The sequence below is a fragment of the Engystomops pustulosus genome, chromosome 10 (assembly GCF_040894005.1).
Source record: "Engystomops pustulosus chromosome 10, aEngPut4.maternal, whole genome shotgun sequence".
Lineage (NCBI taxonomy): Eukaryota > Metazoa > Chordata > Amphibia > Anura > Leptodactylidae > Engystomops > Engystomops pustulosus.
In genome coordinates, this window is record NC_092420.1 from 67,768,107 (window position 1) to 67,780,887 (window position 12,781).

The window sequence follows — 12,781 nt, forward strand, 5'->3', positions numbered from 1 at the left end:
TTTTACATTATATATTAATACAATGTTACCAGGGCTGAATTATGGGGAGGGCTCTTGGGGAGCTGCCCTGCTATATGTGCAGATCCGGCTATTGTACTGGCTGGTATCCTGTCGACCCAGCATACCTCCCAACTTTTGGGTGAGAGAAACCCTTTTCTAAACCACGCCCATTGTCCCACCCAGAAGCATAGTATAATATCGACCTTGATGGTCCCCAAATACTTCAATGCCCCTAATGCAGCTCTGCAACATAGAAAATCTTCAATTTTATCCTCCCTTTACATTTGTTTTTCCACTTCTTTTTATCTCCCCAAACTTACACATAATACTATCTACTCCTGGTCCCTGTCCTCCATTCTCCTCCTGTAACCTCCTGTTCTCCAGCGTATTCCTGTCCTCCAGCCTCCTCCTGTTCTCCAGCGTATTCCTGTCCTTCAGCCTCCTCCTGTAGCCTCCAGCGTATTCCTGTCCTCAAGACTCCTCCTGTAGCTCCTGTCCTCCAGCCTCCTCCTGTAGCTCCTGTCCTCCAGCCTCCTCCTGTAGCTCCTGTCCTCCAGCCTCCTCCTGTAGCTCCTGTCCTCCAGCCTCCTCCTGTAGCTCCTGTCCTCCAGCCTCCTCCTGTAGCTCCTGTCCTCCAGCCTCCTCCTGTAGCTCCTGTCCTCCAGCCTCCTCCTGTAGCTCCTGTCCTCCAGCCTCCTCCTGTAGCTCCTGTCCTCAAGCCTCCTCCTGTAGTCTCCTGTCCTCCAGCCTCCTCCTGTAGTCTCCTGTCCTCCAGCCTCCTCCTGTGCTCTCTTGTCCTCCAGCCTCCTCCTGTAGCTCCTGTCCTCCAGCCTCCTCCTGTGCGCTCCCGTCCTCCAGCCTCCTCCTGTGCGCTCCCGTCCTCCAGCCTCCTCCTGTGCTCTCCCATCCACCAGCCTCCTCCTGTGCTCTCCCATCCACCAGCCTCCTCCTGTGCTCTCCCGTTCTCCAGCCTCCTCCTGTGCGCTCCCGTCCTCCAGCCTCCTCCTGTGCTCTCCCATCCTCCAGCCTCCTCCTGTGCTCTCCCGTCCCCCAGCCTCCTCCTGTGCTCTCCCATCCACCAGCCTCCTCCTGTGCTCTCCCATCCACCAGCCTCCTCCTGTGCGCTCCCGTCCTCCAGCCTCCTCCTGTGCTCTCCCATCCACCAGCCTCCTCCTGTGCGCTCCCGTCCTCCAGCCTCCTCCTGTGCTCTCCCATCCACCAGCCTCCTCCTGTGCTCTCCCATCCACCAGCCTCCTCCTGTGCTCTCCCATTCACCAGCCTCCTCCTGTGCTCTCCCATTCACCAGCCTCCTCCTGTGCTCTCCCATCCACCAGCCTCCTCCTGTGCTCTCCCATCCACCAGCCTCCTCCTGTGCTCTCCCGTCCTTCAGCCTCCTCCTGTGCTCTCCCGTCCTCCAGCCTCCTCCTGTGCTCTCCCGTCCTCCAGCCTCCTCCTGTGCTCTCCCGTCCTCCAGCCTCCTCCTGTGCTCTCCCATCCACCAGCCTCCTCCTGTGCTCTCCCGTCCTTCAGCCTCCTCCTGTGCTCTCCCATCCTCCAGCCTCCTCCTGTGCTGTCCCGTCCCCCAGCCTCCTCCTGTGCTCTCCCATCCTCCAGCCTCCTCCTGTGCTCTCCCGTCCTCCAGCCTCCTCCTGTGCTCTCCCGTCCTCCAGCCTCCTCCTGTGCTCTCCCGTCCTCCTGCCTCCTCCTGTGCTCTCCCATCCTCCTCCTGTGCTCTCTCGTCCTCCAGCCTCCTCCTGTGCTCTCCCGTCCTCCAGCCTCCTCCTGTGCTGTCCCGTCCTCCAGCCTCCTCCTGTGCTCTCCCGTTCTCCAGCCTCCTCCTGTGCTCTCCCGTCCTCCAGCCTCCTCCTGTGCTGTCCCGTCCTCCAGCCTCCTCCTGTGCTCTCCCGTCCTCCAGCCTCCTCCTGTGCTCTCCCGTCCTCCAGCCTCCTCCTGTGTTCTCCCGTCCCCCAGCCTCCTCCTCCTCCTGTGCTCCAGCCCCTGCTGTCCTCCAGCCCCTGCTGTCCCCCAGCTTCCTCCTCCTGTCCTCCAGCCCCCCAGCCTCCTCCTGTCCCCCATCCACACCCATCCCCTCTCCATAAGGATGCTTAGTGCCGGGGCCAAGAGCATGCTCTTTTTTCGTCTACGGTATGGTACAGTGACACGTGTGTGCTCACCATACCTCGGTTGAGAACCATATGTACGGTAAATATGTATAAAACAATCACGTTGCAGATAATGAACAATGGATTGTACAAAGTAAAGCATATAGCAAAACAGAAGCAAAACATAGCATATCTGTTCAATATAGTAATGAGAGGTGCATCATAAGGTACATGAATTTCGGGTGCCAAGCCTGTGTACCATGAATCATATATTGAGTACAAGGTATGAAAATATACAGTATAAGTAAACAAACCATTCCAGAAGTACAGTCTTCTGCAGTCTCTAAAAGGGAACCCAGAATAAAACATATTCCGCCACCACCCCCCCCCCCTTTCCCCCTGGAATTTAATATGTATTTTGTTCCATGAGCTTTAGCATCAGTTATTGTGAGCTAAATCCAGTTGTGGAAAAAACATTTAGATTGGGGAATGGGCACTTATCATACACCTGAACTTTGATGTAAAGCCAACCCTTCCGGAAACATCAGGTGGCTCCGACCTCCCGATGTATCCAGCGACCGGCTACAATTCTATGCCAGGCCCTGCTTCAGTCTGCAGGCTATAATACAGCAGCGGGTGAAGGGATGCCTTGCCCTGACCCATTCCATTACCAGCTGAAGTGGAAATAGTAGATCTGCACCTGATATGTAAGACTGCTCCAAAAACTGGTGCAAAAAACTGCTGCAATAACTAAAAAAATGCATGTGTTTTTAAATGGACTGAAAACGCATGCTTAAAAACAGACCAAAAACGTCACGTGTGGCATCACCTATAGGTGTAAAATGGCCCAAACGCTTGTAGATCTGCATTGATGTGTCAAATAAAAGAGAACTATATTATTTATTGTTCCCTGCTAAATCATTTGGTCATGAACAGGGCCGGATTAAGGTTGGTGGGGGCCCGCATTGAATGTAGTCCAAACAGGCAACACAAATTGCTATACACAGGCCCCCAGAAATAAGTATATATAGCGGCCCCAGCAATCACTATATACAGCTCCCAGTAATCACTATATACAACCCCCCAGCAATCACTTTATACAGCCCCCAGTAATCACTATTTACAGCTCCCAGTAATCACTGTATACAGCTCCCCCAGCAATCACTATATACAGCTCCCCCAGCAATCACTATATACAGCTCCCCCAGCAATCACTATATACAGCTCCCCCAGCAATCCCTATATACAGCCCCCCATTAATCACTGTATACAGCCCCCAGCAATCACTGTATACAGCTCCCAGTAATCACTATATATGACCCCCCAGCAATCACTTTATTCAGCTACCCCCAGCAACCACTGTATACAGCCCCCAGTAATCACTATATACAGCTCCCAGTAATCACTATATACAGCTCCCAGTAATCACTATAAACACCCCAGCAATTACTATATACACCCCAGCAATCACTATATAAAGCCCCCAGCAATCACTATATACAGCCCCCAGCAATCACTGTATACAGCCCCCAGCAATCACTGTATACAGCCCCCAGCAATCACTATATACAGCCCCCAGCAATCACTGTATACAGCCCCCAGCAATCACTATATACAGCCCCCAGCAATCACTATATAAAGCCCCCCAGTAATCACTACAGTCCCCCAGCAACCACTATATGCAGCCCCCCAGCAATCACTGTATACAGCCCACCCAGTAATCTCTATATACAGCTCCCAGTAATCACTATATACAGCCCCCCAGCAATCACTATATACAGCTCCCAGTAATCACAATATACAACCCCCCAGCAATCACTATGTACAGCTCCCAGTATTTACTATTTACAACCCCCCAGCAATCACTATATACAGCTCCTGCAGCAACCAATATATACAGCTCCAATTATTATATACAGCTCCTGCAGCAACCAATATATACAGCTCCCCAGCAATCACTATATACAGCTCCCCCAGCAATCAGTATATACAGCTCCCAGTTATCACTATATACACCCCAGCAATCACTATATACAGGCCCCCAATAATTACTATATAAAGCCCCCAGCAATCATTATATACTGCCCCAGTAATCACTCTATACAGCTCCCAGTAATCACTATATATAACCCCCCCAGTAATCACTATATATAACCCCCCCAGTAATCACTATATAAACCCCCAGCAATCACTATATACAGCTCCCAGTAATCACTATATACAGCCTTCAGAAATCACTGTATACACCCCCCAGCAACCACTATATACAGACCCCCAGCAATCACTACATACAGCTCCTAGTATTCACTATTTACAGCCCCCCAGCAATCACTATTTACAGCTCAACAGCAAACACTATATACAGGTCCTGCAGCAACCAATATATACAGCTCCCCAGCAATCACAATATACAGCTCCCAGTAATCACTATATACACCACAGCAATCATTACATACAGGCCCCCAATAATCACTATATAAAGCCCTCAGCAAACTATATATACAGCCCCCAGTAATCACAATATACAGCCCCCAGCAATCACTATATACAGCCCCCCAGCAACCACTAAATAAATCTCTCCAGCAATCACTATATACAGCTCCTGCAGCAACCAATGTATACAGCTCCCCAGCAGTCACTTTGTACAGCTCCCCAGCAATCACTATATACAGCTCCCAGTAATCACTATAAACACCCCAGCAATTACTATATACAGCTCCCCAGTAATCACTATATAAAGCCCCCCAGTAATCACTATATACAGTCCCCCAGCAATCACTGTATACAGCCCACCCAGTAATCTCTATATACAGCTCCCAGTAATCACTATATACAGCCCCCCAGCAATCACTATATACAGACCCCAGTAATCTCTATATACAGCTCCCAGTAATCACTATATACAGCCCCCCAGCAATCACTATATACAGACCCCAGTAATCACTATATACAGACCCCAGTAATCACTATATACAGCTCCCAGTAATCACAATATACAACCCCCCAGCGATCACTATATACAGCTAACAGTAATCACTATATACACCGCCCAGCAATCACTATATACAGCTCCTGCAGCAACCAATGTATACAGCTCCCCAGCAGTCACCTTGTACAGCTCCCCAGCAGTCACTTTGTACAGCTCCCCAGCAATCACTATATACAGCTCCCAGTGATCACTATAAACACCCCAGCAATTACTATATACACCCCAGCAATCACTATATAAAGCCCCCAGCAATCACTATATACAGCCCCCAGCAATCACTATATACAGCCCCCCAGTAATCACTATATAAAGCCCCCCAGTAATCACTATATACAGTCCCCCAGCAACCACTATATGCAGCCCCCCAGCAATCACTGTATACAGCCCACCCAGTAATCTCTATATACAGCTCCCAGTAATCACTATATACAGCCCCCCAGCAATCACTATATACAGCTCCCAGTAATCACAATATACAACCCCCCAGCGATCACTATATACAGCTAACAGTAATCACTATATACACCGCCCAACAATCACTATATACAACCCCCAGTAATCACTATATACAGCCCCCAGTAATCACTGTATACACCCCCCAGCAACCACTATATAAAGCTCCCCCAGTAATCACTATATACAGCCTTCCAGTAATCACTATATAAAGCCCCCCAGCAATCACTTTATACAGCTCCCAGTATTCACTATTTACAGCCCCCCAGCAATCACTATATACAGCCCCCCAGCAATCGCGTTATATAGCCCACCAGCAATTACTACATACAGCTCCCAGTAATCACTATTTACAGCCCCCCAGCAATTACTATATACAGCCCCCCAGCAATCGCTTTATATAGCCCACCAGCAGTTACTACATACAGCTCCCAGTAATCACTATATACAGTTCCCCCAGCAATCACTATATAGACCCCAGCAATCACTATATACAGCTCCCCCAGCAATCACTATATACAGCCCCCAGCAATCACTATATACAGCCCCCAGTAATCACTGTATAAAGCTCCCAGTAATCACTGTATACAGCTCCCAGCAATCACTGTATACACCCCCAGCAATCACTACATACAGCTCCCAGTAATCACTGTATACAGCCCCCCAGTAATCACTATATACAGCCCCCAGTAATCGCTATATACAGCTCCCAGTATTCACTATTTACAGCCCCACAGCAATCACTACATACAGCCCCCAGTAATCACTGTATACTGCTCCCCCAGCAATCACTATATACAGCTCCCCCAGCAAACACTATATACAACCCCCTGCGATCACTATATACAGCACAATCAAAGCTGTGCAAATCCCAAAAACCATGAACAGTCCGAAGAAAGTGTGATCCGCGACCCTTAGTAAATAAGTTCCAATGTCTGATGATCTGTTACAGGCGGCACATTGTAACAGATCGTGCAAAATGGAAGTTTATAGTAGGATCAAGTCGATCCCCTAGGGCAGTGATGGTGAACCTATGAGTAGCCGAGTGCCCAAACTGCCACCCAAAACTCCCAAAATTTATTGTGAGGTGCCAACCAAAAATTAAAGCAGTAACTTATTGTTCCCTGTTCTTCAATAACTTTCAATCATATTGGCCTCCTGAGGACAAGATGGAAAATTTGCATCATTTTAGCTTCTTTCCAGTGTCCATCTGTACACAGAGAATCTTGGGGCCAGCAGAAGGCCCTCCAGAGATCATTTGGTCCTGTCTACACATTCTTCCTCAATCTAAAGTCCCCAGTAGCAAAGTATAAATTTAATGTATGACGGAAAGGATTCTTTGAGTCCTGTCTGGTGTGCTGGGGCGATGGCCTGGGTGCCCACAGAAAGAGCTTGGATTGCCGCCTCTGGCACCCGTGCCATAGGTTCCCCACCACTGCCCTAGGGTTACAGTATTGTTAGGGATTTTTATCCCTATCTTTTTGTCATTTTGCAACTCATAGAAATTTAGAGTCCCACAAATGGTATCAGTGTAAATGTCATCAAATCCTGCAAAAATATTGGCCCCTTGTGCACCTCTGCACGCAATGTATGACGCAAAAGTTATTAAAGTCATAATATGGCACAAGATTGTTTTGTATACCCATAATCGCCCGGCCCAGTGAAAGCCTCAAAAACAGAGCCCAAAATAAAATGGCGGTATACCGTTTTTTCATCAAGTTTAGTGAATTTGTAATATTTTTGGTCTGGTTACCAGTACAGGGCATAGAAAATGATATCCCGCCAATAGGGAGTAAATCATTTGTACACAGAAAAGCCCATATAAAATTTTGGTATGTGGTCAGTGTTTTTAGGAGATCCAGTCTCAAGTTAGTATTTAAGTGTTTTACTCTGCGTTCAGTATTTAGGGGTTCTGGTCCAAGGTCACATTTAAGGGTTCTGGTCCAGGGTCAGTATTTAGGGGTTCTGGTTTACGGTCAGTATTAAGGGTTACTAATTTGGGGTTGGTATATAGGTGATCTGGTCTAGGGTCTGTATTTAGGGGTTCTGTTCTATGGTCAGTATTTAGGGGTTCTAGTTGGGGTCAGTATTTAGAGGTTCTGGTCTGGAGTCATTATTCAAGGTTCTAGTTTTTGGTTTGGTATTTAGAGGATCCGGTCTAGGGTTAGTATTTAGGGGTTCTAGTCTGCATTCAGTATTTAGGGGTCCAGGTCTGGGATCTGTATTTAGGGGTTCTGGTTTAGTATATAGGGGTTCTGGTCTTGGCTTCAGGTCTTGGGTCGGTATTTAGGGGTTCTGATTCGGGGTCAGTATTAAGGGTTACTAGTTTTTGGGTTGGTATTTAGAGGATCCGGTCTAGGGTTAGTATTTAGGGGTCCACTTCTAGTGTCTGTATTTAGGAGTTCTGGTCTGGGGTCAGTATACAGGGGTCCTGGTCTTGGGTCGGTATTTAGGGGTTCTTGTTTAGGGTCAGTATAGGTTCTGGTTCGGTTTTAGGGGTTCTGGTTCGGTTTTAGGGGTTCTGGTATTAGGGGTTCTGTTATTAGGGGTTCTGGTCTTGGGTCAGTATATAGGGGTTCTGGTACTAGGGGTTCTGGTATTAGGGGTTCTGGTTCTGGTATTAGCGGTTCTGGTATTAGGGGCTATGGTTCTGGTATTAGGGGCTATGGTTCGGGTTCTGGTATTAGGGGCTCTGGTTCAGGTTCTGGTATTAGGCGTTTTGGTATTTGGGGCTATGGTTCGGGTTCTGGTATTAGGGGTCTCCTGGCCTCCGGCAGGTTCTCCTGCATAACTAGTCGCAGGCCGCAGCGCCCGGGGAGGACCATGACGCCGTTACCCTGGAGATGACACGTTGGGCGGACCGGGGGCGGGGCATAGAGACGTTCCCGGCATGCTGCAGCCCCGGCCGGCGCCGCCTCCTCCTCTCCTGACAGTGACCATGGCGCCGGTGTACAGCAAGTACCTGACCGCCCGCAACTCCACGGCGGCCGGGGCGGCGCTCGTCCTGCTCTACCTGCTCAACAGACGGAGGGGAGCCAGCGGGTGAGAGCACCGGGGAAGGGGCGGAGGGCAGAGAGCGGGACACCCGGGGCCCGAGCGCTAGAGGTCATCACACCGAGAGCCGTGCGCTGTATGGAGGCTGTGCTGGGACTTGTAGTCCTCCTCTGGTTACTGTATGGGAGGCTGTGCTGGGACTTGTAGTCCTCTGGTTACTGTATGGGGGAGGCTGTGCTGGGACTTGTAGTCCTCCTCTGGTTAATGTATGGGGGAGGCTGTGCTGGGACTTGTAGTCCTCCTCTGGTTACTGTATGGGGGAGGCTGTGCTGGGACTTGTAGTCCTCCTCTGGTTACTGTATGGGGGAGGCTGTGCTGGGACTTGTAGTCCTCCTCTGGTTACTGTATGGGGGAGGCTGTGCTGGGACTTGTAGTCCTCCTCTGGTTACTGTATGGGGGAGGCTGTGCTGGGACTTGTAGTCCTCCTCTGGTTACTGTATGGGGGAGGCTGTGCTGGGACTTGTAGTCCTCCTCTGGTTACTGTATGGGGGAGGCTGTGCTGGGACTTGTAGTCCTCCTCTGGTTACTGTATGGGGGAGGCTGTGCTGGGACTTGTAGTCCTCCTCTGGTTACTGTATGGGGGAGGCTGTGCTGGGACTTGTAGTCCTCCACTCTTTCTCCTCTGCTTAGCGTCTCCTGGTTCATTCCACTGAATACTCTGAATGTGTTTTAGGCTTTGATGCAGATTTGGCGCAGAATTTACCTTCTGAATCCTCTTAACTTTTCTGAAAGATTTTCTGCTGCAGATTATCTGCTGCAGGGTCTGTAGCATCCAGTGGATATCTCCCAGGCGTGGGATATGCCATGCGAGGACATATGATTCTCCCGGGAATACACAGCTTTCCTAGACTGCATTGTGAGGGATAGATCACATCCCCGATGCCATGGGGCGTGTAGTCAGGTGCAGGGTGTATATGGGCAGCGACCAGTCCCCTGCACCCGGGGGCTTCTCTACATCCATAGGGAAAGCCTTTATCGCCAGCCGCCTCCTCCCTAATCTGCTGAGTCATGAATAATTGATGCTGGTAACCTTTGTGTCTTACCACGCTGCACCCACAACTCTGGCACCAGGTGTGAACGGTGTCCTGTGCCGATCTTTGTACATTGCCCTTCAATAGCCGTTTCCGGTTCCATGTAAATAAAGTGAAGCTTTGTCGCTGTATTGTAGTTAGATACGTCCTGCGGGTCTCATACACTCTCAGTGAAGCGTCTCTTCTGTATATTGTTATGTATCAGTCTTGGTCAACAATCTGGAGAGATTGTAGCAGACTCTCAGCTGTGAGAAGTGGAAGACAGGCGGCCTGCGAGGGTGATCGGTCCATGAATCACAGACCGTGTGCTGGATGGGTTTATGGACCAACCACTAAGGACTCTCTAAGCATCATAGTAATATCATGAAGGAACTCATAGTCTATTATAACACTGCGGCTCTGATGTTCTGCCATGTAGCAGGGAATCCTTGCATCATATATCACTATATGATGCTCCGTGTACCATCCTCTGCACTGTGGACAGTCCGTGCACAGCGCTCAGACAGCGCACAGTTTGTTTTTACGGACCGACCTTGCGTATGTGGTGCTGACCCACGGTTCTGTTCACACTACTGTTATTGATGCTTTCTGATATGACACCTCCATTATCTTATAAAGCGGTTCATCACGTCATGTCATGTTTTCTTCTACCTCCTGTAACGCTGTTCTTCCTGACAAATATGCCGAGACTTCTATTAGAGGCTTAAAGGGGTTGTCTACTTCTAGAAAATAATCAATATGGTTTGTATAATGAAAAGTCACACAATTTTCCAATCTACTTTATCAATTCCTCGCTGTTCTCTAGATCTCTGCTTGCTGTTGTTCAATATAACGCTTCATTGTTTACATCCCGTGGATGAATACCAGTCCCTGGTCATGTGATGTCACACAGGTGCAAGGCTCGTTATATAACACATAGTAATTAGAGCCGTGCACCTGTGTGACATTACATGACCTGGAATTCATCCACCGGACTTAAATGACGAAGCTTCAAATTGAATGACAGCAAGCAGAGATCTGGAAAAGGGTGAGTTTGGACTGACGAACTTGCACTTTATTTTTGTAGGACTTGCTGGGCCTAATTTTTAACTACTTAACTGCACTCAGCATGTTTGTTCTGTTGAGAGATTCTAGGACGTGTTCACATTGTGTTTTATTGATGTGGATTTGGGGATATTTCTGGGTATCCCCCATAAATTCTATAGGGAATATCTGCAGGACTTGACGGTTCTGGGCATTGATACAGGAAGTGATCTTTCCTTTCTTGGCACAGCTTTAATAGTAATAATAATCTTTTATATAGCGCCATCATATTCCGTAGCGCTTTACATATCATAGGGGACATGTACAAGTACAATAAGACATTACACGGGACAAACATAGTTATATGGAACAGTAGGAGTGAGGGCCCTGATCACAAGAGCTTACAGTCTATTCACGATTGGTCCAGGCCAGAAGGTTGCAAGCAGATTAGCCCCAGTTTTATGTTAGCCTTGTGAAGATATGTTTAGGCTGTGTTCACACTTGTGAACCAGTCATATGATGGATAACACTGGCATTTTGAGAACAAAATACGGTAAGTGTTGTAGCCCATCAAATATGAGGGAAATGGGCCGGGTTTCCATCACTACCACTAGTAGGTTCTGTTATAGGCTGATAACCCTGTCCCATCTGATAAGTGCCATTTCCATCATAAACATCAGCGTGATGGAAAGTGATTATTAATGGAAGAGTTTTTTTAATTTTTATCCGTGTTCAGTTCCCATTGAATAGAAACTGGTGATGTGATGTGAGCTCAGCCATAGCTACAAACGCCTCCAGTGTAAGCCGAGCCTATCCATTATCCGGCTTCTTTAATCCAGTTTACAATATAATTCTCTATTTTATGCAGTTACATAACGTTCTGCAATGACTTGGCTACATTTACACAGAACCGGTAAATCTTCTCCACACTCGTCCCACCTCCATTTTTGTTCATCTTCAGGATGACTTGATGGTCCTTCCATGACCCGCTGATACATAGCCCAATATTCCTTCTTATACACGAGTCCTATTAGCATCCCTGCTTACCCGCAGGGTGACGCCCTGGCCTCGTGAGCTCATCACATTGTAAAACTTTTCCTTCTACAAACAAGAACAATTATTCGTGGAAACTGGACAAACCCTTTAAGTGCATCCGTTGATACGTATGTGCGACATTTACTGCCTATTTACTCCAATCCAGAGAATGTGAAGCAACGCAGGAACTGTGTAGTAAATATTTAGTGAGCTTCAGCAACAATGATGGCGTGAACTTGCCAATGTCAATGACAATGTAGGCTCAGACCAAAGAAAGGTAGTCTAATCTACATGCATTAAAAAGTAGCAGTGGCTGAAAAGATTATACATAGTGTATGTTGTATATAATGTCCTACCTGCATGCAGCATGTTATAGAGCAAGTGGAGCTGAGCATATAGTGTAAAGTGTCCTATCTGCAGACAGCATATAATAGAGCAGATGGAGTTCAGTATATTGTACATAGTGTCCTATCTGCAGGCAACATGTAATAGACCAGGAGGAACTGAGCAGATTATACACTGTGTCCTATCTACAGGCAGAATATTATAGAACAGGTGGAGCTCAGTATGTTGTATATAGTGTCCTACCTGCATACAGCATGTTATAGAGCAGATGGTGTAAAGTGTCCTATCTACAGGCAGAATATTATAGAGCAGGTGGAGCTGAGCAGATTGTGCATAGTGTCCTATCTGCAGGCAGATTGGCGGATAGTTTTATTGATTTATATCTCTATTCTCTCCCATGATTCTAGTGCAGAGTTGAGCAGTGATTTATCAAGGCTGATTGGAATAATACTGGTTGGAAAAGAGGGAGCAACAAAGTATTACGGGGTGGATTTATTTTTCACTTTGCTGCTGGCCATTCATACAATGTTCCTTTAAGAAAATAAAATAAGCTGATTTACAAAAAAGGAGAATTCCTAACCCAATGCTGAACAAAGGATTTGCCAAACAGGACAAAGGATTTACTATGTGAAAAAGAACAGTTTGGAAATCTGGGGACTTTTATTTGAGGACAATTATTCTCCAGCGCTTCTCCCTGTCAAGGTTTCAGCCTTTAAAGGGAACCTACCACCACAAATCTACCTATAAAG

The 12,781-nt window shown here is 47.7% G+C and overlaps 1 protein-coding gene across 2 annotated transcripts in view; it reads left to right on the top strand.

The window, feature by feature from the left end:
• Positions 1 to 8,374: 8,374 nt before the first annotated feature.
• The window catches only part of ABCD3 (ATP binding cassette subfamily D member 3), a 31,073-nt gene continuing 26,666 nt past the window's right edge, over positions 8,375 to 12,781 (top strand). The window contains exon 1 of one of the 2 annotated variants that reach the window (XM_072128860.1): positions 8,375 to 8,586. In XM_072128860.1, coding sequence (XP_071984961.1) covers positions 8,435 to 8,586 — 152 coding nt within the window. In that variant the 5' untranslated portion in view covers positions 8,375 to 8,434. The remainder of the gene's footprint in view (positions 8,587 to 12,781) is intronic. The other variant, XM_072128859.1, reaches the window with a different exon arrangement.